At 39.7% G+C, this 25,261-nt stretch overlaps 1 protein-coding gene across 2 annotated transcripts; it reads right to left on the bottom strand.

Annotated features, from left to right (window-relative positions):
- Positions 1-4,536: 4,536 nt before the first annotated feature.
- On the bottom strand, positions 4,537-20,731 carry tmem248 (transmembrane protein 248). Of its 2 annotated transcripts, none has more exons than XM_005916017.3 (7): positions 20,383-20,731; positions 18,475-18,633; positions 17,472-17,760; positions 12,922-13,072; positions 11,832-12,015; positions 10,657-10,838; positions 4,537-8,429 (listed from the first exon to the last, which is right to left on the bottom strand). In XM_005916017.3, the coding sequence occupies exons 1-7, from the start codon at positions 20,383-20,385 to the stop codon at positions 8,375-8,377; spliced, it is 1,023 nt and encodes a 340-aa protein (XP_005916079.1). In that variant the 5' UTR covers positions 20,386-20,731; the 3' UTR covers positions 4,537-8,374. The 2 variants fall into 2 exon arrangements, with proteins under 2 accessions (XP_005916079.1, XP_005916080.1); XM_005916018.3 differs by having other exon boundaries at positions 8,333-8,429; positions 10,695-10,838.
- Between the last annotated feature and the right edge of the window lie 4,530 nt (positions 20,732-25,261).

Below are 25,261 nucleotides of genomic sequence, written 5' to 3'. Positions count from 1 at the left end.
CTTCATTTGCTTCTTTGCTGTGCTCGTGAATGAGAGCAGAGTGGGAACACTTGGCATCAAAACTGACATGGTGCTTTAGACCTTCTGGCTCTATGCCTGGCAGTGTTTTGGAGTTTCAGGTTATGACTATTGATAATAGATGAAACACACTTTGGAGGGAGGTTTCGCCACATTACACCATATCGTAGTAGTCATTCATTTGGCTCCTGTGCAGACATTTGGCTTTCCCTCTTAATTTTGTGGGAATTTATCAGAATAAGTAACAGGATGTGAATTTAAAACATTAATCACTCCTTGTTTACTGACTTTCATTCCCATTAAGGACCTCATGACAAGCACTGAGCTTCACAAACAGATGATGGATAATAACCGCCTCTTAATGTCTTTCTTGACTGTGTAGCTTTTCTCTGCCTCCTCCCACTCCATAAACAGCAGTAAACATACTGTTTTCTCAGCATTGCTAAGTGGTTGATTTATAGTCATCCGCCTTAGACTAAAATTACATGTTATTTCATCCAATTACACGTTTTTTATGTATCACATCTCTGTTGCTGGACAGTCTGTGCCTCCTCCTTGTTTGCACGGATTAGTTTCCGTGTTGTGGTTGATACTGCATGAATCATATTTGCCATTTTTTCATATAAATTGCATTCATCGACACGGGATGTGATGCCTTGCCTTCTTGAATTAAAAAATAAAGTGTTCATCCTTTCCTCTAAACACAAGTCTAGCATTTTTTTTCTTTTTCTTATTGTCTGAAAATCCCTGGATGACACCAAAGCCCACACAAACTGTGCTCTGTTGAGCATTTACGACAGCAGGATGGCGCATGAGGACTCAAAATAAACACAGTGGCGTTGTTTGTTTGTGAAGAAAGAACATCACCCAGTGTAATAAAAAGACTCATTTATGCACTTTAAATAGTTTATGCACAACAAAATAAGAATAAGCTTTTGTCAGCACTGACGCATGTTGGGCTTATGCACTATGCGTTGTTCCTGCTGGTAGACTGTCCGGAGCTGGGTAAGCACGCTGTTGCTGTTTCTGATTATATTACTGAGAGGAGGAAATCAATGGAGCCAAATGTTCTCCAATACTTATGAGCTTCTATCTGTCCAGGTTTTGAATGCACGTTTGAATTTCTGCAAAAATAGGTGCAAATGAGGAAAAGAGGCGCATGGAAAGCTGCACAGGATGTAAGTGGTCCTGAAACACTGTGCCGGTCTCAGAGTTGGTTCTGATGGAAAAGTGACATGAATGCAGGTGGTGGGTACTTAAAGGGGAAAGAATCCTAAACCTAACCCTATGTTTTCCAATCACACTTTTTGTCAGTTAGAATTATTTTGTTTTTCTTTGTCCTTTGATTTAGGGTCAGGCTGAGCACCGATGATGAACACGCTGTAGATTTTACCATCGCACAGCTCCAAGCAGCTCTGTGATCTTAACAAAGACTAAATATACACTCACTGGCCACTTCTCGATAGCGCAAACATCCATTCTGCACTTCACACGGTAGCAGCTAAATGCATGTAGGCATGCAGAGAAGATCAAGTAGATCTGCTGAAGTTGAAAAAGAAACAAAATTGTGATTTAAGTGACTTTGTGGCATGGTTGGCGCCCGCTGGTCTGAGTATTTCAGAATCTGCTGATCTATTGCAATTTTCCCACACAAGCATCTCTAGGATTTACAGAGAATGGTGTGAAAAGAGAGAGAAAATATCCAATCATACTCTTTTGATGGCCAGTTCCAGTTTACATGGCCAACATATGACTGAGGAGTACACTGACAAAAGGTTAGTGTTTGTATTGTGTCTGTCCAATGGATGTTGGTTTATGGAAAAGGGTACAGAAATATTTCTGCAGCACTAAAGGAGCACGGTGACCTCCATCATGTGTAAATTGAAGTTGTTTAGAACCACCAGAACTCTTTTAGAGCTGGCCAACTGGCAAATCTGAGCAAACGGCATAGAAGGGAGGTGACTATGATCACTCTGACAGAGCTTCATAATTTCTCTGTGGAGAGAAGGACAACCATTTCTGCAGCACTCGACCAATTAGGCCTGTATGACAGAGTGGACAGATGGAAGCCACTCCTCAGTAAGAGGCACATGACAGCCGGCTTGGAGTTTGCCAAGAGGCACCAGGAGGGTTCTCAGACCATCCAAAATATTGAACTCTTTGGCCTGAATGTCGAGCATCATGTTTGGGGAAAACCAGGCAGTGCCCATCGTTTGGTCGAAATCATTGTTACAGTGAAGCATGGTGGTCACAGTATCATGCTGTGGGGATGTTTTTCGGCAGCAGGAAATGAAAGATGAATGCACATAAACATCCTTGATAATAGCCTGCTCTAGGCTTAACCTCAGACTGGGGATCACTACCTTGAATGGCTCAGTTAGAGCCCAGACTTGAATACAACTGAACATTTTTAGAGAGATCTGGAAATGGCTGTGAATGCATGCACCCCATCTGACCTGATGGAGCTTGAAAGTTTCTGCAAAGAGGAACAAACTGCCCCGAAATAGGTGTTGCTAATTCTTTAGGACCATACGCAAAGAGACACAAAAAGGCTTTAACATCTGCGAAAGGTCCTTCAACAAAGTAGTGATCAGAGGCTATGAATGTGTTGGATGTTATATTTTGTTTTTTTATTTTAACATCTAGTCCTTTTAACTGCATTAACTGAATTTGCAAGATTTACTTTATCATTATGGGATATTGTGTGTAGATTTCTGAAGTGAAAATGAATTGAATCCATTTTGGAATAAGGCTATAACATGACAAAATGTGGAAGCGAGAAGCACTGAATACTTTCTGTATGCACTGTTAACATTGGTGAATTGGTAATAAGTAAATGGAGTTTCCCTTAGGATGACACCAATACCAGTTCACATAGCACTTTCTAGTCACCAGAGAAGCCAAGAGAACATATATGATGACTACGCACATCTATACTGGTACATCACAGAACAATACTTATATTACCTCCATGAGTAAAAATCCTCAACATCCAACTGTGGCTTTGCATCTAAAACCTGCAGGACATCGGCACTCAAGGCCTGGAGTCGTCCATCCCTGCTTTACATGAATGAACCATTGAAACGAAATGATTGGCTGAACTTCAGCTCTGCTTTAAATATTCTTGGAGCCTCACCTTCATCATGAGTTGTCCATTCAGGGGATTGCTTGGCAATTTGGGTCTCGAGGGCTAGTTTGGCATTTCTTCATCTCCAGCGGTCAGGCCCTACTTGGTAATTCTGCCTTGCTGCCATCTGCCCTTTAAGTCACACAGATAATGTGAAGAACTTGGAAAAACTGATGCCATGTACTTTATCGTAATGCTAAAGTGTCTTGATGCCATGGAAATACGTTAACATCACCAGTGCAATCCTTATTTCATGCAGAGAGAGCTAGAGCTTACAGATCTTAATATTTCTCTGACCTCTTATTTTAGGTAGAGCCAAATTAGTTTATTTTCCCTGGCAGATCATTAATCTCCCTAATCTAAATTAATAAATGCTGTGGTGTTGGGGATAAAGGGAGAGTCAGAGACGAAGAGCGGTTGAACTTCAGAGACTGTTTATTTAAACTTGAATTCATTTACAGCAGTTCCACTGGGGAGGAAAAGGGTCTGAATGACATCCTAGCCACATTAAAACCTATGGTCCTATCTACTGTATGTACAGGGAGGAGGATGCAGCTCGACAGTGCAGAAGGCACAGAGTTGGCTTAATATTTGCCTGTAAGCGCTGCTAACATGACAAAAAGGATGACAGAGAGGAGGAAGGGCACCTTTTATTGGAGTCATGTTATAGCAAAAAAAAAACACAAAACACTGGTATGGTAGCTTGAAACTGCCAACAGCACAGATGAAACAAATTAAAATGAATGTAGGCGTCGTTTAGTTAAATGTGCTGATTTGTTTAAATGTTTTTGTCATTTTGTATTCTTTGAATTAATTTCACTTTTTTTGCTTTTCCTTGTATATTATTTGTATTTTTCATTTGCCACCTGTTTCATAATTTACTTTTTTATTTTTAGTCATTTTTTGCTTTAATATACATCTGAAGGAGTCATACAGTGCGTGTTACTAGGTAAACTTTCTGCACAAACAGCTCCCTCCAATCAGGCAGCATCTAGATGTGACAAAGCCGCGGAAACTGGTTGGCAAAGGCATGTCAACCGTCCAGTCGCTAGGGAAAAATTTGCATTCCCTAACTGGTTGGCAAGTGGTTGCTGGCAACCAGGAGGTACAATTGATTGCAAACTCCACTGAAAACCTTTCAATTGCTTGAGTTGCTTTACCGCTGCAACCTGTTGTGGTTGGTAAGAAACCCAGTAGTAAGGTGGCACGTTTGCATCTTCCCTCTAAGATATGGGCAACTGTGGCAATCTATTAGGGTGCAAAGCAATCGCAAGGTTTGTAATGCAGCACCGCATAAGTCTTTGCAACCAATTTCATCTCAAATTTCCTTGTTTTTTTTCTCAGCAAACTGCATGACTAAGACCTTCTTTCACTGAGCTTTGTGTTTTTTGGGCAGTTTCAGTCCTCCATACACAGCGACATGGTGCAACTTAAGGTGAATATGGCGCAACTGTTTTCACGTCATTAGTGATATAGTGGAGTAATTTGAAAACTACAACAGCAAGCATCTGCTCCTTTAAAATCCTTTAAATGTACACTTCACAATAGTTAAGATTTGCTTTAGTTTTTCCTGTGCGATTTACAATATGTGATAGATGAAGCAAAGACAATGTTAAGGCATTTTTTGCAGTCAGAGATGCAAATTTAACCCAAGGGAGGGGGGTGAAAATCGCAGAGAAAAGGATATGAAGCAGGTAAATGCAAGTGATACGTGTTAAGACAGCTTCATTCACAACTTCAAGTTCCTTTAAATCAATCCCGGCTACCCATCCATACCCAAACAGACCAATAAGAGCTGCCAGATCTTCCAAAAGAAGAAAACAAAAAAACAAAAGCAGGTGGGAGCACAATAGATGGATGAGAGAACGCAACAGATCCATGCTCATCATCTGAACAATAGAATTAGGAAGACTTTTTCTAGCATCATTTTCTGTGTGTATGTTTGGGGGGTATCGTAACCATTACAACCAAAACCAGTCATTCACTGACATACACACGAAAAACGCAAATGTTAAGTACAGCGTTTCATACAACAACATGACGGGAAAACCTTACACTATGAAAACCAATCAAAACAAACAACACAATTCAAGTAAAGCCTCCCAAACTGAAAAAAAAAAAATTATATATTTATATAACATATTTTGAATCACTTGGAATTCTTGCATCTCAGATTTAGATTACGCTGCTTATAAAAACAGTACATTCAACAGGTACATCAATTATGGAGCAAAAATATAGCAGAGGTAAGTTAAATGTATCGGTAAATGCTATTGAAAAGGAAACAAAATACGTAATTACAAACAGGCAATCTTTACTTCTGTAGGAAGGTTTTTACTCAATTCTCTGGACACAGACCAATGCAACAAACCAGCAGACATACAGCATTGTCTTTTTGTTTTTGCAGATCTAATATGTGCTGCTCTCAGAGAGAAACGCAAACAAACAGCAACAGATTGAAAGTTTTGCAGGTGGAAGTCGGGGGAGGTGACTTGTTTTGTCTCTGCAACAGAATCCTTTTCAAAAATCAGACGCTCGGAAACGAGATTTCAGAGAATTGCAGTCTGCAGCTACACTTCATCCAAAACTCACTCTCATACATTCACACACAAAATGAGTCTTTGCACAGTTTCATGTCATTCAAAATAATACAAATGTTAGTTTAATAATTAATATATAATAAATGGATAAATATGATAATGGTATTCTCACTGCTGCTCAGAAGTTTGCCCTTGTTTTTTGAAAGAAAAGTACATTCGTATTCGCTACAGTTCTTAATAGTGAAATGTTGCAATAGTCCCTCTGTTCTGATGGTATAATGTATTCTCAAATGAAAGTATGTTCTGGTAAAACGCAAATTGTTTGTTATACATTACATCCAAAAACCAGTATTATCATTAAAGAAGCAACACACTTGGCTAGTAGAGTGCTTTGGATGCCTCCTTAAAAAACACAATTTTATTGTGAAACTCAGTGTTCCTGTTTTATGAACAGGAAGAACATGGGTGTTTACTACTCCCTTCAGAGACCAGCAGCACCTCGCTCTTACAAAAGCACATTTAATGAAACTGCCACTTCAGCGTTTCTCAAACTCTGATGCACTCAGTGGTGGACCAACTCCTCCTACTTCTTTCTCTTCTGCTTGGAGGCATTTTAAGTTGTCCTCTAGGGGGAGTAGTGCACACTGTCGTATGAAAGAGGAGTCAGCAACCTTCGTTAACCACTGGCTAACAGAGAAAAACGTGTATTCTTTTATTGGTTATCAAATGATTGCCCGAGGCTGCCTGTCATTGGGTGAAACTGCACCAAGGTATACAGTGCAACACCAAAAACTACCTTGCTGGTTGCAAGCAGAGTCAAAGAATTGCCTGTAGTTTGCATGGAGAACAACAACGTGTCTGTAAACACTTGCCAACTAACTGCCAAATGGTAGTGAAACCGAACAGTATGATGCAAACTGAAAATGGAAACAGTCCACCGTCAAACTAAAAGCTGCACCTTGTGAAATCTCCCTACTTCATGTAAGCTATAGCAGACCAAAGTGATCTGCCAGGTTCTGGTGCAGCACTCCCTTTGCGATCAATTTCACCGATCATCAGCCAGCAACCTCCTGAAACCACTTGCCAACCAGTCAGAGTACACATTTTTCAGTCACTATAACTCTGCGACTGATGCCTTACATATAATAGAAACGTCAAACTTTTACCATGATTAACTTGCATTTGTTAATATATGGAGTCCCAAGAGCACAGGAGTAATGGATGCTGAAATTGGGCTTCTGAACACCTACATTGGTTATTAATAACTTGTCATTTTAATACACCTAAGGATTCACTAAATGATTTACAGTATTTTTTATCATTTCACATTATATTAGATGAAAACTTTTCTTTAAAACAAACAAGGATGGTTATTGTAAACTTCTGAGCAGCAGAATTAATTATCATATTTATTTTTTACATGGAGGCCAATTAGTTTATTTACATGAAAAGAAATAATCACAGGAGATAATAACAAAATGTGCAAGACATCCAAAGGTGCACTATCTATGAAAACACTTTAACATGTGCAACTCATATAATTTATCATTTCAAAAAGGTGACGTAACTAAAGTGTCTAATATAAAGTAACTCAAGGGTCACCCGACATTTACAATAACAGGACAAAGAGCACAAGCTTGATTTCAAACCACAGGCTCATCATACCAGAACAAATAAAATGTGATATTTGGCTGTGGAAGAAAGGGGCGGAGAGTTAATGTGGGGAAAGGGACAAAAGTGATGACCCACGCCTATTTTCAAGCAAGCAAGTCCACCGTAGGTAAGGCAAGATCAAATGTTCTGTATCTCCTGGGTGCGACAGAGAGGACTGGATCAAACACCAAAACTGCTGCACAGTGACTGGCAGCAAATTAAATTCAAGAGGCAGGTGAGTGAAGAAGCAACTGACAGAGGAAAGCATAAGGCCAAAAAAGAAGAAGAAAAGAATATGTGACAAATTTCAACAACAAACAACAGGAAGTTCTGGTAATTCTTTAACTGCTAATCAAAAGCAGTTCGTAAAAGGAAGATGTGAAATTCTTAAATCACTTAAATGTCACTTAGATGTCTAAATGGACTTTAAAGAACCCGATTCTAACTAGAATTTTAATTAAACCATCAAATTTGGTGCAGAGAAAAGTACTACTTTATTCCATTCCTCGCTTAAGCTGCTATGGTGAGCGCACGCTGAGGATTTAATCATTATTTACCTGCTTTTCTGTTTCCTTAAACATGTTCCAAGTGATTAAACATCACGCTTTGTTATCAGGGCGACAAAACCACTTTGACCTTAAGATATCTAAACATTTACCACTTTGATAAAACACTTCTGTCTATCGTGCTTCATAAGGTGAGTCCCAATCGCCCCAGAAAAAAGAAGTAGCTCTTGGATGTGGCCTTCTGCTTCGTTTCTGTACTGCATGTTTGGACATGGCACTGGGGGGCTCAGGCAAAAATCAAAAGAAATAACAAAAAGGGAAAAAAACAAAACCAAAGAGTTCCTAGAAATATTTACACCACAGATACAGGCACTTGTATATCTTTGGTTGGAGAACCCCAACATTGCAAGAGTAATGCATTCACAGAGCTTTTGTGTCCCTTATTGTATTTCCAGGGTCCACTAGGCAACTGGTAAGTCGTGTTTTTGTTTTTTTAATTAATTTCTTCTCTTTCTTTAATTTTGTCCATGTTACAGGTAAGTCCTGCCATTCTCTGATGTCTTTTTAACCCTCTGACAACGCCACCTGCAACAAAAGAAACGGATTTCAGTTTCAGTAATTACAGAAATTTATGGTACCAAAATCTGGTGATGTAGCAAAGAGCGGTGAAAGTGTGACAGAGGAAGACAAGAGTCTTGTTTACTTGTCTGTTTACACACAGACGCATTTTGCAAGCATTTAACCCCCCACCCCCACCCCCAGCTGATCGATGCACTTCACTGATGTTTATTTGGGAAACACGACTGGACTTTATCAGCTATTGGTGACTGTTCCAGTGCATCCCCTGTTGTTTTCTGCTGCAATATTTTGAGTGTTTTGTGCTATTTTATTTTGAAAATTTACATCTCAGCATCCTTAAGAAAGTGGTACACAGACACTATCCAATTCTCATCATATCTGTCTCGGGATGCAACTATCCATGGGTTTTTCCCCCCAGTTCTGATATGATACAGATACTCTGGCTTCTTTATCTGTTGATACAGAGAACAGACATGATGCCAGAGTGAAATTAAGTTAACAAATCAAATTAGTAAGCTGGACTTCCTGCTACTCGGAGTATGAACCTTTCCTTTATGTATAAGGCAACATTAGGTTCCCCTTTCACATTGCTTTCCAAACAATAGAAGCTAAATTATCGCTAGCAAATACAATTGAGAAGATAATTTCACTTAACAGGAAGTCATTAGTAAAATAATGACAAAAGGATCACGACAAATAACATGAACTATTTCTGCTACTCAACTCTACTTTTTTGTTGTAGTCTCACTTCCACATGTGAAATAGAAGTGATGACATATAGGGGAACTTTAACAATATTAATAACAACAACAACAACAACAGTAAATAAATTGATAGAAAATGCTTAAGATCCCATAAGTGCAGTAAGGTTTCCCAGCAATTGTTATAGCAAACATAAGCAGTGGGGAAAGTGAGCAAGAGAAGCAAACAGGACAAGCTCTGTGTTAAACCACTGGACCACCAAGAAAAGAAGAAAAAACTGCAAACATGGCGCTGCATTTGTGAAATCCTTCCAAACTGCTGTTTGTTTGCTGTTGTCTTCCCACCAGCAATGAAGGGAAAATAAACAGAGCAAGACTGAACTGAACAATTTTGCCCGCAGGTCAGCACGCTGTCACAGATCAAGCTTTGTAAGTGCAAAACGAGACGGGTGCGCAATCAAAATATCAGGTCCCTATGTGTGAACACCAAGTACAGCAGTGTGGAGAGGTAGCTGTGGATAGTTGATGTTAAGCACCAGTGTAATGGTCATCACTGGTTTAGACCCAAGCTGGGGCTACACCCCGTGCCTGTGTGGGGTTCCTCCAGCTTCCTCCCACAGTGCAAAGACATGGATCTCAAATTATCTGGTGAATCGTCAGTAGATGAGAGGTTGAACAGAACCTTGTATGCTGCATGTATAGTTATGAATGTGTGGTTAAATGTGGCTTATAGTCTCTGTGATCTGAGTGTTCGACATTTATGTGCCTCACAAATTTAAGCTCCAACAATCTAACCTGGAGACGATGCTACATAAACACACATATTCTTTTTCCTTGTGTTTGTTACGTTAGAGACATCAAAGAGTCCATCTGTTTGCTTGCTGGTGGTCTCCACTTCAGAACAAAACACACAGACCAATGAATATGCGGGAAACTGCCAGTTACTGGAGTGCCAGTTTGGGTGTAACCAAGGCAGAGTCATGCAGAGGTAGACACACCAAGAAGACAGACAAACTGCACTCTGTTTGTTTTGCTCCTCCCTTCAATATTTCAAACTAAGAGTCCCAACATGAGCTCTTAGATAAAGAAATCTGCAGCTGTTGCCCCACCTTCCTTATCCAAGCAAACAAAAATAACAGCTATGTTAAAATACACTCTCTCTCAACTGGTGTGAACTCGCTATGTGTATGCGGAAAACAAACTGTGCTACATGCAACGAACAATAAGATCAAGGAGGATGAACTCCCTTCACCTCTGGAAGCGAGATGCAACTACTTCATATACCAGGCACAGTCAAGGATCATTACCATAATGTTCTCCCAGACTTTTACACCAAATCTTACAGCATTCGGACGTCTTTATTATGCTCTCAAGGGAAGCTTAAATATTCTTTCATTTGGTTTGGAGTTTGTAAGGAGTTCATGTGCCAAAACAAACAAACAAAAAGCAGAGATAGCAGGAAATCAGCAGAGTCATTGATTGGAGCGAGTCTTTGACCGATCACTGGTCAGTTGATACTTGACTGAAACTACCTGTTGAAGTCATATAGCACTGCTGGTGTCTGTTGTACCTTCTCAGGACAGAAGTCAGGGTTGGTTTGTCGCACTTTGCCAGGCCGCCCCTTTATGACTGCATAGCAGAACATAGTGATGACCATGACAAACAGGAAGTAGCTAGTGTGCATCAGGTGAAGGTTGATGAGGGAACGGTCGTCCTAGTAAGACAAGCGTTAAGAGACACAGTTTAATGTCACAGAGTAACTTCGGGTTTTATTTCAAGCAGAAGGCTACAAGCTTGATTTCTTTATTGCTCACTGCACAAGTTACCTGTAGTTTTTGGTGAAGGTGGTGCACTAAAAAAATACGTATAATAGTTACTGCATGCATGTGTGTTTTCTCATAACAGCTGCAGCTCCATGTTAAACAGATCAGCCATTTCTCATTAGAAGAGGTCTTAACATGTCTGCAGTTTTCAGGTGTATTCTTCAGCTGCTGCTCATTCTTACTGTGGTGCCTGCGTCAATACCTCAGACAACAGTATGCAATTTTCCTCTGAACTCCACTTTGCGCCCCCTCCTCAAAATGCATCATCAAAAATTCCTACTCTTTAACCCCAACTTTCTTTGGTTGGCTGCCCCTTATAAACAAAAGTTTTGAACCGTCGGGGGGGATTAATGTGCAAAAGACTGATGTGAGAGAGTGTTTATAGCAGTCTGAGGCCTGAGCTTTTGGTTCACATGGATTACTCACACGTACGATAACCTGATTAATCTGAAACTCTGGCGGTATGTAACGTGAGCCTATAACATTGTACCAGTACATATATTGGGGAAAAGCATATTAGGTCCACTCTAATGATAATTTAATTCCAGCCTTGCTGGTACATTTGCAGCTCAAATGCAGCTCACTGTTCCTGGAACAACCTACGCCCATCAGTACAGATCTAAATGCCTTTCAGAATAAACTACAGGTTTAGGAACATTTACCCCTAAATGATCTCTCTGTGTTACAATGGGTTAAAAAAATACTATCAACAAAGTATACCATTCTTATCCTCAGTCATCCTACTTGTTTAAATCATGTGGAAATTACACTAAAAGGATGTATATCACAGAAACTTTGTTTTTTACCTTTACGTATTTAAATGAAATGAGACATAAAGAACCACTGTTGAAATTCAAAAACTGTGAGGAGCTGTGGTGACTCACATCTGGAACAATCACGGTAAGTTTTGGGTTGAGTGCGTGGTACACTTTGCCAATGGCTCCTTTGTAACACCAGAAGGGGTTGTAGTCCTGACTGTACTTGGTATCTGAGTCGCGGACCGTGGTGAACACCTTGTACCAAGATGTGGCATTGGTGTACGTCTCTGGCACGCAGTGTGGTGGCTGCCTGCAAACAAAAACACAGGGGCTTTTGTTAACTGGTGCAGTGGAATTGTTCACACCATATTATAGCAGAGAAACGTACAGATGTTGTTGCTGTTTATCTGCTCTGTATATTTTCTTATGTTTATTTGTGTCAAACAGCCTTATTATGAAAAATTGCTTATTTGAGTGACAACAGATTATCCATCAGGACAGGAAGGAAAACAAATGCAACACACAGATGCCACAGCTGCTGACAGGGGGGGGAAAGCACAAGAGCAGACATATCAAGAGGTTTTGATCAATTTTAAATAATAATTATAGTAATAAATAAGTAAAGTAAAAATTGTGGATAAAAATTTATAACTTCTTAATGTATAATTTCATATTATGCAGTTTACAACTGGGCCACCAGAGGGATCTAAAGCAGTATCCAAGGCAACTGATCCAATGAAACAATATGACTGTCTACAAATAATAATAAAAATACTGCTACTACACTGATAAATGGCATAGTTCAGTAAAACATAACAAACGAAGCTTAATTTGTCTGATGGAGCCTCACTCACACTGCCTCTACACTTTAACAAGACCCACATTTCATCATATTTGCAACATGCAAGGTGATGCAATTTGCACCTTGACTACCTCTTGCTTATCTTGACAGATTCAATTAATCAAATTGAGCGGCATACGTCTGTTCCATGCATGGGCATGCACAAGCCCTGCAAAAATATTTGTGAGTCAATCGTTTGCAAAATGTAACGCTGTACGCTGTAATGCATGTTTCTGTAAAACAAGGCAACGCAGACTTATTGCCTTTACTGAATGATAAACTCCTCAAAGCTGCATTTCATTTAGTCTGCATCAGAAAGCTCAAGACTAATTTAGTGCGCTTGTTCCCTTGAGTTATGGAGGCAGTCCAACTCACACTGTGACTGGGAAGATATTGCTGGCCGCTGTGATGGTCATGCAAGTGCTGAACACCACCTGCTCGCAGTGACCGTGCAGAACACAGTCGTCCGAGTTCCAGGATACGGGCAGAGTAAACGTGATGTTTATTTCTTCATGAGCTTCTCGGCCTACAGGCAAAACAAAGACAACGAGAGCAGCAGATTGTTTTAAACTTTTCACGACAAGATGTCACCAACTCATTTCTTTTACATTTTAATCACAAAGTAATGTTTTTAAGGCAACCTCGTGTTGCATTTCCATGACCCCAAGATCAAGCTAAAAACCTCTGAGCTCTAAAGCGAATATCAGAGGTACGAACAGTCCAAACAGTATGAATGCAATTCCTGCAGCAGGAGGCTCATACCAAGCTACCCCCTGATAACTAATGACAGGCTGATTTTGTAGGCTTATGCAATATTTTTCAAACTGCAAAGGAGATTAGAGGATTATCAGTCAAACTGAGTGGACTCCTGGGTGTGATTTAGGACTGACGTGTTCATCCAGATGGAGGAGACAATAGAGAAAACAAAAGGAATTCTCACTAAGTCCAAAAACTGTTCTACTAGGCAACTCGTGCTTTATAAACTCTAGTTTAAACAGATGAGAAACTTTGATGTACAATGATAAAAATAAGCATTTATACTAAAAAAAAAAATAACCTGTCATAGAACTAATATGCAGCATTTGCATTTGATTTTTCTCTCCAGGTAATACATTTGTTGCCATTCAAATTCAAGATAATGCTGTTCCTGGCTAACAGCTCAGCCAATCACAACTCCGGCACAATAAAATAAAACACAAACTAGGGCCTCTTTATGAAATGTAATTTACAAAATAAGGCTGCAGTATATAATTTTAAACGAGAATCGAGGTGAGACAGTACAGTTCAGATGAGTATATTTTGATGTTATGTTACACAATCGCTTTCATTCAGAAAGTCATGCCAGCGTTTGGATCTCTGCCCTCAAGAAAGACTCAAGCAAACCCCACCCTCCACTTTCCAACAAGAAATAACAGCATAAAGTCTGAGAAAGTTACTCCAACCAGCTGCGTGACAATAATAGTTCATCATTATCCATTAACATCGACAATAACAATAATTTTTGGTTTGTGTAAGCAGGAACTAAATCCCTTTCTTTGAATAGAGAATTGCAGATGACTACTTGTTTTTTAAGGGTGAATTTGAATCTAAAATGACACGTTCAACACTACAGTCAATGACGCAAAGTGACTGAGGCAACAGGAACCTGCAACCAGAAACCTTAAAAGGAGAGAATGGGTCACTCCGAACAGACACAGCAAAACTTGAATCACCGTTATTTATTTTAAATGCAAAATTGATCTTACTGACAATTCAACAGAAGTCTTTGACAATTTTCACCGCCATTCGTCTGTTTCACTCCAGACCTGGCAGGTACTCACACGCACACTGCTGCTTACCCAAATGCAAATTTGTGACAAAGTTCAGTGCTGAGTGTGATGTAGTTTGGATGAGCAGCTCTTATAATTTGGGTAAAAACTGTTATTTGTTGCCAATGTTTCACCTACACTGTCAGAAAACATGCACATACAGGCATGTTTGCTTGACTCTCTTTATGAGAATACTGATTAACATTAATGCATCCCCCAGCCTCTTACAGTTGGACATGTACAAAGTACATTTTCGGTTGTTTTATCATCATTTGTTTTGGTTTCCTGTGATAAAAGACTTAATTCACTCATATAATTAGAACAATCAAAATGCAAGGAAGCCACAATCTTCCCTTTTTCAACAAGCACAATCACAAACACACTCTCTCTTACACACTAATAACAGCCGTTTCCTGATAGCTGTCCTTGTTTAAAAGCAGCGCGTTCTGACTGCATGTGACATTCTGTAAACTGTAGCCATTTCCAAATAACCAGGCTTACACTCTCTCCAAACAAGCTCTGCATTAAAGTAATATAAAAAAATCATTTGACTAAAAACTTTGCCTCAAAGTAATAGAAAAAATTTTAAAAAATGGACTTCATGTGGACATAGTAAATCCTGAACTTTGAAAGTTGGCAACATTAAGCAGAGTCTGTTAGCCAGAAATCTGCCAAGTGTAATGTTTCACACATTTTTTTAACATGCCTTCCTAATTCTAACATGCAGCACCTCAGAAGTGAAGCAGCAAGAAAACACTCATGGTCTTTCAGTGTGTATGAGCACTTTAGACAAAAGGAAAAGGTTGCCTTTTTTTTTTTTTTGCCTGTCCCATTTGGTTCTTTAGCCGTCAGAATTGTTGTCTGAAGACCAACAAGGATACCCAATGGATTTACTTTGCCAAATGGATCATCAAGACCTTGCCGTATTGGTCCATTTGATCAACCTTTGTTGTTATTATTTATTTTATTTTATTTTCAGTTGTTACAGACGGGACAGACCTGACTGAGGGATAGGAAAGGGAGAAAGAAAGATGAAGGAAAAGAAAAACAGAAGGGAAGAGGGACAGTGAGAAAGGGCACTTAAATAGAGAAAGAAGAGAAAACAAATCTCCTGGATCACCTGTTGAGAGAAAAAGAAGAGAAAACAAGCAAAAAAACAGAGCAACATACTAAACACAACACCATCACGTTAATCTAGCTAAGTGTAAACAGCAGTAAACACTAAATATTGAATGCTGTTGTGCAGCATTCCAACTACACCTTTATTGGCTGCTTGGAAATAGCAGCCAATAAAGGTGTAGTTTATGTCTATGAAGAGTGAACACCCGTGTGCACACCTGTGTGAATCAGCGCGCTTGTATTCAAAAGGTTTCCCCATGTAATGGTCTGCTAGAGGATGTAGAGAGCCATAGCCCTGTCCCCCAGGGCATGAAGCAGGCATGGAGGAGATCCAGGCTCCAGACATCCAGAGGCCCCAGAGTGCGAGAGCCCAAGGAGGACCACCGGAGGGGCATCCGTGCCACCCTCCTGGGAAGAGCTGAGGAGAGCCCCAGATGAGGGGTCACCCAGTAGCCACGGAACAGAAGCCAGAGGGGGCTGCAGTGGCGTGCCCGCCGGCTCTGCCGGCAGCCAGCTGTGCCAGAGTGAACCGAGCCGCAGGCCCAGAGGCCGGAGTCCCGAGGGCCCCCTGGAAGAGGCCTGACCGAGCAACAGGCACCAGGCCAAATAGTCACTGGGAGTGAGCTGGTACATACCTGAGCGCCCAGCCCCGGACACCAAGAACCACCAACGCACCGACCCCTGAGGGCATCATCAGGAAAAGTTTGCTAACGCACACTCAGATAAGCCCGCAGACATATTCAGAAGCTTCACAGCATTTTAGGAATTCATGTTTCACTTGGTGGGCTCGCCGGGATCAGCTTAACGTTACACAACACCTCTGCTGTTTGCTCACCATGTTGAAGTAAAGTCACAGCACAGAGAGGTAAAGTAAAAAGCCCAACAGAAGATGCATCTGACATCAGAAAAAGGCAGCCACAACGCAAAAACTCTCCACACTATAGAGAACACACGTTTCTCCCATGATAATTAAAGAAAGCACCTGTCGCATAGCACGAGCAACGAGTGTAGAATTCATCCGAGTTTCCAAACTTGCCTTTCCATGAAAGGGTTCAGAGCAAATGCGGAATTCCTAATTTGTTAGATACAAAGATATCCTCTGCTAAGCAATGCCTGAAAGGCCTGATCACCACCTGTCACATCAAGACTCCTGCACCATTTTAAACAATCGAAACAAATGCTTTTTAATACCTGAAAATTAAGAAATAAGAGAAAATAACACTGATATAAGGTATTATATTTTTGCTGCTTGGTATACAGCTAACTGTAAAATCATCCCAACAGCACAGTATTTAAGGCTCGCCTTCACATGAAATTAAAGCGAATCGCTGAACTTTTGGATGCTGGCCAAACTAAACAAGGAAGTTGAAGATGTATAGTACACTTACAGCCATTTGAGCCACAGCTGACTTAGCTGTATCCTATTGATTTTCGACAAAAGGGTCTGCTTTTTAACCAGTCTTAAAATACCTTATACACATTTAATACCTCTTACAAATTTAGGGGAAAAATAGAGGCAATTAACTCATTCACTGCCATTGACGTCTATAGCCGTCAATTGCAGTGAATGAGTCAATGGGTTTAACTCATTCACTGCCAATGGCTGGCAGTGAATGAGTTAAGAACTTGACCAATTTTGATTTCGAACCTTTAAACGACCCCTAAACACCAACATACTGTTGTGAAACATTGTTTTTAGGCTACTCTACATCTGTATGAGCTGGCGTGTATTAGGCGTACATCTACCACCTGCAGTGGCAAGTAGCAATCTTTCTTCTTCCTTAATCGAAGCTACAAGGCAATTAGACATTGTATGATGACAACATGTGGCATTTTGGAAATATTTCTGGCTATGCAACCTTCATGTATATTAACTGGAATCTTGTGAAAACAGTTTTGTTTTACCGATGTAGATAAACTGGGAAGTAGTTCATCCTACTTTACAAGTCAAACTGACTACAAAGCAATCAAACCTAGCAAAGAAATATGAGAACCTACCTGAGAGGCCTACTTGCTGCCCCAGCACCGTGGCATACAGGTGGGTGATATTGCGAGAATAGCCTCCAAATGGACGCTGAGGGTCCAGCGTGAGGGTGATGGGGACTGAGATGTTAATGGGCCCCGAGTCCTCCAGCAGTAGGGGAACCTGAGTGCTGGAACGAGCCTGGCCGCTAGTAACCACCATGCTCTCCGGCGTGGTCGACTCGTTCAGGCCGTGCTTTATCGTTTCATTCTCTGACACACAAAAGTCCAGCTCATTGAAGCGCAACAGAAAGGTGTTCCAGTCCTGTGAAAACAGTGAATATGTTTTTAACTGCCAGACATGACAACAGAAATTCATGTACAATGTTGCTATTACTGTATGTATTTGTAGACAATATTTAACCTATGTGCAATATTTAGTTTGGTTACAATGCATCCAATTATTTAACTAGAACAACCTTTTTCATTTGCATATGCCTCCTTTCAGATTTACATGCTGCACACTGTGCAGAGAATGTGTATATTATATCATAACTTGTTCCCTCTGCATGCCGAGAGCTAGGGCAGAGCAAGTTGCTTAGTGCAGGTTGTTTGATTGTCAGCTTTATCATCTAAAAGCTACCTGATCAAACTTCATAAATTCTGACTGAGAGATGGTGCATGACCAAAAGAAGAATCCATGAAATGTGCAGGTCCAAATCATTTTCTTTTGAACTGGGCTTGGCAGAGCACCATGTGCTCCAAATGCCCCTTAAATCTGACTCACATCAGAGCCAGGTGAAAAGGGGTCAGATACATATATATCCCACTTTATCCTACAAGAAAGCTGTTCTCAGCCTTACATCCTGTAGTGCAGTTGAAGCATGGTTTTAAATAAAAGAAAAAAAATGCACCCTTTAGTTATAAAGCAGGCAACAAAGGCCACCACCTGACATTCAGCATTAGCAGTGATCACACTTTACCGTTTTAGGACCACATAATTTCATCTACTTCAAAAAACTGCACGGGTGTGCCTTACCTCGGTTAACTCTGGAGACTTGATCTCTTTAATCTTGAAGAAATAACCGATGGTCAGGAAGGCGATGGCCACTGCACTTACACTGATCATAAAAATGACCAGAGGTGGACGGTTGTTGATGTAGCTTCTCAGGTTCTCTATAGGATTTAACAAGTACACCTGCACACAGACAAGCACAGATTAGCTAATATTTAAGTATGAGAGAATGTGTGACTTGCTTTGCATCGAGGTTTGCACTAAGAGACAAACCCAACTTAAATGACTGATACAAGACATATGAGCATACGTTTCACTCACGATGACAAAGTGATGCATTAAATTCTTTAAACACAGCATTAGCAGTGATCAAAGTTTCAAATTAAGAAAAAAAAAATACGTTTGCTTTAGAGTCCAGTTTAAGATTGTGCACAGACTAAACAGCAACAAATATGCTGGGCTCACACTTAAATCTACCTTTAAAAATTATGCTTCAGAGTTACTCTGCACCATACAATTACATTGTCTGAAATTTAAGCAAATGAGGCCATCTCTGGCAGACAGTTTGCCACCAGAGTCATCACTAGTGAAGCATTCTAGGCAAACCACATTTAGATGATCTGTCTTGTATTAAAACCAGATTCTTTGATCCCCATGATAGAACAGAGAAAACCCGACTCATAGTGGTCAAAACATTTATAATTCTTTATTCAATCATCCTCCAGAAGAGAGAGAGCCCTGCACAGCCCAACGGCAGTTGCAGGATCTCTAACATTAGAATCTAAGAATGTCTCACATATAGGTGTTATTTAGGTACTTTACACATCACACATAGGGAAGCATAGGGAAGTGAATACTTAAATTACCAGTTGTAATAAAGTAATGTGCTACATATTTCAACCAATTTCAAACATGCCAACTCTGCAATCACACTTAACTTATGGTTATGGTTTATTGTGTATCTTGTTGTACAACTGTGCATCATATAAATACTGCGTATCATCAGCATGAAATAACACTAAAAAAAATTATTCAGCATTGTATCTGGTTAAGACCCACTGATACAGTTCATCATATTCGGATAATAAACTAAGACGGAATTAATGTTGTTAAATGACACCGGAGTCAAATCAGACTGGTATACACAAATTGCCCACAGGTTCTTCGAAAACGGCACTTAACTGGTTCAGCAAGTTGCTTTGGCTGTGGAATTATTTAAACAGGACATTTAGCAGCAGAGCTACCTTTAAAAAAAATAAAAAATCCTCTCACTCAATCAAATAAAACTTTGAAAATTGCACTGATGCTTTGGAACAGAGTATATATATATATATATATATATATATATATATATACACACACACACACATATATATACACACACACATAGTCAGATGGAACTATGCAGGCAATATGCTCACGGCCTTTGACATGATGTTTACCACGATGAGGAACTAAGATAAACCGTTGGCTCAAATAATTACAGCACCTCTACATCATTCAAGGATCCCGTGTGAGCTTTTTATGCATGTTTATTGAACTCATTGCCCTGTACCGAGTGTGCAGTACAGTAAGCAAGGACATTTCCGCGTATTTGCTGGAGCCATGTGACTTTATCTTTCTCTAAAGTTGTCAAAACATCCAACTGTATACTGAAATATTTCAAAGAATTAATGCAAAATGTTGATGCAACAGAATTGGGAAGATAGTGTGAACATCTAATTCTACAATTAACGCCCTACCAGAAGAAACCGTCGATATTATGACAGGAAATCGTTTAAAACTGCAGACGTGCGTTAATTCAGCCCTGTGTTTAAACGACAGGCAGGTGACAAGCTCTCGGTAACATACTACGACTCGGGTCGCTAGCTACCTCGACAAAGTGACAAAGCTGGCTAAATTAGATGGAAAGCACGCACAAGCTGTCCTTACCATTTTTCCCGTGTGTTCCTCTGACGGATGCTAGCTGGAAGGTTCGTTTCGGTATCACAATAACAAGGCAGCTAGCTCTCTGCGAAGCTAGCCTGTGCTGCTAGCTTACTCGCTTTCCTGAAGCTAGTCCCTGCTGAATATCCCGCGGAACAGCAAAAATCGGTGTTCGCTTGAGACAGCCGGGCTTTCAGCACACCAAACACCGTGTGTACTGCTTCCCATTCTTTGCTCTATAGCTCACCGCTGCACTAATGAGAAGTATTTTTTCTCGTACAGCCTGGAACAACGTCAATGTCTCCGGGTCCTCCCTCTGCCGACATATCGTCCGCGCCCCCGCACTGCGTAGTAAAAACGTCGCACCGCACCGCCGCCGTCGCGTTATTTTCATAGAACCTGCGCCTGAAAATAGACGTCAGTACGTCGGTGATGCACAGGCTTACGTAATTTACGTAGAGTACAAGCGATTCAGCACAAATCATTAGAGCTTTTTTGCAGCGTTAAGGTACCATAGGAAACGAAAGGTTTGAAACGGAACGTCTGACGTTTTCTTTTTTCTTCTTTCTTTTGTCATGTTTCCAAATGTCCCATTGTAAAGTGTTGAAAAGTCGTAAAAAACTGATCCGTTATTTATGTTATGTATTTACGAAAACCAAATAATAAACCATCAAGAAAATAGCTTGTTCCAACTCAGGCATCAAAGGTACACCTTTAGTAAGATATTTTATTGGCGTCTGTCATGCAAATTGGTACAACTAATACTCTAAAACCTGAAAAAGTCAATATTAATATTGTTTAACTTATATTACCATCAAAATAAGCCCTACTTTTTAATAGACACACATTTTGCTTTGTTCTTTTTTAAAAAAAAGTTTTCAGCACTTATTTTCAAATCTTTGCTCAAATACACTATTGTGGGCTAATAAAAACATTTAACTGTTACGGTAACAGGGCTAAAATTAGAGTAACGGGGTTGCACAAGATAACAGGTTGAATTGATATATTTCATTTTAGATGTAGAGTCGTGGCATATAACAAATAAATACTCAGAAAAGCAGAATGTTTTATTTTTGTTGGGGGGTTTTTATGTTTGATTTAAGCTGGGAAGCCTCCAAGCCCTCGCCTCACGCTACGCTGAAAAGGATAAACAGAAGAGAATGTTTGATTTATATGTTCGGTCTACCTTTGACTTTTTAAAATATGTTGAACAGTGGTTCAACAATCAGACACAAAATCAGAATAAAAACGTGGATTTATAACTTATTTGAATAATAACATTTGAAATACAATTTAGTGATCCCGAAGCTGGAACAAGAGAAAATAGTTTTAAGAGACATTTTGCATTTTAATTAATATTTTGTATAATTACACCTGTCTCAGGACAGGTGTCATTTACACACCAAATATATGTTTTAGTATTTTCTGCATGGATTAGTCTTAAATTCGTGCCTGGACAGAAAATATACTGCCTCCTGCTGTTCAGCCTTAGGCGCAGCAGAGGTCGCTAAAGGATTAGAAACTCCTGTTTCTAGCCAAAACAAGCTTTTCAGTTTTCGCAAATATGGCAAATGCAGTTGGCCAGAACTGAAATAAATCGCTTTTTTACATGCTTTCGTTTATCTTACAGCAAAGTCAAGTTTGCCCATAAAGCGCTACTGTTTTGCTAAAGCAGTTGATCCTGTAAAGGATTTACGACAAGGTAAACTCGTTGATGGCACACGTTGAGAAGCGATGGAGGTTACAAACGGTGTTAAACCAAAAGACGAACTTGCACATGTGTATTTTTTTATTTTATTTTTATTTTTTTTAAAGCGGCTGGTGCTTGAAAAATGACTGCTACCAGAAGCCTGTTGCTGAATGGATCTTTTCCCCATAACTGCAGTGTGCAGCCTATCAACTCAGCAACTACTCCAGAAATTACACATCATTTCCATAAACAGGGAACATTGACCTAGGCCTCTAAACACAACTTCTCAACACACAGATCTTACATATGGAACAATAAAGTTATTCAACTAAAACACAAAATTATTTTAATCCAGAAATGGATCATCTACAATGATGTCATCCAAGTTCGAAGATAGAATCAGAATCAGAAAGGGTTTTATTGCCAAATGTTGAGCAGGTTTACAACATTAGGAAATTGCTTAGTGCAAACATAGTCAGACAACGCTTACATAAACATAAAAATAAAAATTAAAAGTGCTAAGTAGATAGATATATACATGAGTGCAGGTGGTGATCAGTGCAAACATGGAATGATGCAGTGAACACAGCGTAGGGTCATGTGTTAGTGGTGGGAACAGTCATACGGTTATTGTTCATGAGTCCAACAGCAGAGGGGAAGAAACTGTTCTTATGGCGAGAGGTTCTGGTGCGAATGGACCGGAGCCTCCTGCCTGAGGAGAGCAGGTCAAACAGACTGTGTCCAGGGTGAGAAGGGTCAGCTCTGATCCGAGCTGCACGCCCCAGTGTCCTGGAGGTGTACAGGTCCTGCAGAGATGGGAGTCTGCAGCCAATCACCTTCTCAGCAGAGCACACAACACGCTGCAGCCTCTGATTGTCCCTGACAACCATACGGTGATGGAGGAGGTGAGGATGGACTCGATGATTGCAGTGTAGAATTGCATCATCGTCCGTGTTGGCAGGTTGAATTTCTTCAGCTGCCTCAGGAAGTACATCCTCTGCTGGGCTTTCTTTATGACGGAGGTGATGGTGGGCTCCCACTTCAGGTCCTGGGTGATGGTGGTACCCAGGAAGCGGAATGAGTCCACAGAGGTGATGGGGGTGTCAGTCAGGATGATGGGGGGGGGGGGGGCTGTGTGCTTCCTGAAGTCCACAGTCCATAGGTTGTTATAGAACATGGACCAGACATATCAGACAAATACTGCATTGTGACTGAAATGATAATAATAATAATACTTTAAAATAGCAATAGTAATTTAAAGCCTGGGAAGGTTTAAACTGAATATTGATTATTTCTGTGATTTAAATAAATAAACTATTTCTCATTTATTTTGTTAGTATATGTATTCCAAAATATGCGGGATTAATGTGCAAAAGTTTTTAATTAAAAAAACAAAGCAAAAAACAGGTAAAATGCCCATGTTTTGTGATACAGCTGTTTTATTTTGTGAACATTTGTTTTCTAGCGAAGTTTCTGATAATTCTGGGGACGTTTCATGTACGAAAAATAAAATTAATTAAAAAAATGTTGGTATATTTTTAATGGATATCATTCTTTAGTTTTAGCATAGATGAGATTCGAAAACTAAAACAGCGGCAACGACCCTAACAGTACTTGATATGTATAAAATTATTGACTAATCAAAGCAAATCGAATGCAGAAGAAACTTTGGTGCGATCTCTATCACAGTTTCCAAATATTATTATGTAATTTTTACTCTTTACCTCTCATTATTCTCTCATTATTACGTTTCAACTGTTCCCTGGAACTTTATTTACCTCTTTTTGAATGTAACTTTGGTAATATACTGTCATTGTTATTGATACGTTGCTGTTTATATTTGTTTAAATAAAGTTTTTGGAAAGGAAAAAAAGGCTGCAGCCCATGCTTCTTAGCCTACACACTAGCCCCTTTAGGATTGCTAGTTGTGTCAAGTTAATCGGGGTTAAGCAGAGAGTTTCCGGAAATGGTTGGTTGTCTTTTAAAATAAAGCGCGAAGTTTCCTTTTGGACACAAATTAGGGCACCTCTTACTATTTTTGTAAGAGGACGGTTTCTTGCAATTAGTACAACGGAGTTACATACGAGTCGTAAATAGTCGGAACTGTACGACTACAGATTTCAGTACTTTTATTTTTGCGGAGCCAAACCGGAAAGGCTTTGCATATTTAAATTGCAATTACGCTGACTTAACGTCGCTGGGCTGTTGGCTAACAACAATGAGGAGTGCTAGCAGTTTAAAGCGTCCTATTACCGTTTACTCGGCTTCTCTAAGGTACAGTACATAAACACGTGTAGCACTTTTAGTAGCATGTTAAAGTATTTGTGATAACTGGTGTGCAGTCTATTAAGTCGACGTGATAATTTCCTTCGAGCGTAGAACAAAGTGAGCATTGCTAATGCTAACGTTAGTGAGCATATCCACTTGCCTTCGTGTCAGCAAACTTACACGTCGGATGTTTTGGAGGTGCGCTTAACGTTAACATTTAAAAATGCACGTTTGTGTAACTGAATAGGCACGCTGTTTTTTTCTTTCTTTCAAATATGCGTAAATATTAAAATAAGTCAACGTGTACTTTGTGTCTTTTCCAAAATCCTTTATTAGCCTTGAACTGAAAACATTGTGTTGCATTAAAGTCACTACAGTAAAGAATAAACAAGATAGAAAAACTGTCCAGTGACACTCTAGAGCACTTTGATAGATCTGTGTTCGTTAATCCTTTAAATTTTAGCTGTTTGCCATTATTCCAAAGCTTATATATGACATGTAATAGTCTTTTACTTTTTTTGTTCTGTCCATCAGGGTAATCCGTGTGCTCTTTTGTTTTTTGTAGATTTGTGTTAGAGAATTGTAAGGTCATGTTTGTATGCATGGAGCATCCTGACCTTTTCCTCCTTTACTGCCTACTGAAATCTGTGTAATTTATCGTCGAAATGTAGGGCTTTTTTTTTTTTTTTTAACTTAAAAACTCTGAATGGAGCCACAGAAGATATTGGAGCCTTATAAAGAAGGCTACACAGCCCATTACTATAAGTCAGCCTATCAACGTTACTAATAGGTGGAGGAAACAAAATTCTTTTCCCACATGCGGCTACTCTGCTGCAGCCTAGTTATGCTTATCTGGAACTGTTAGTATTTTCATTATGATAATGCCATTTGTATATAATTTTTGTAAGTATTATTTTTTTAATCTAC

This window comes from Haplochromis burtoni, unplaced genomic scaffold, assembly GCF_018398535.1.
Source record: "Haplochromis burtoni strain Fernald_Lab_line unplaced genomic scaffold, NCSU_Asbu1 Contig_17, whole genome shotgun sequence".
Lineage (NCBI taxonomy): Eukaryota > Metazoa > Chordata > Actinopteri > Cichliformes > Cichlidae > Haplochromis > Haplochromis burtoni.
This window is presented reverse-complemented; position numbering and strand designations above follow the sequence as displayed.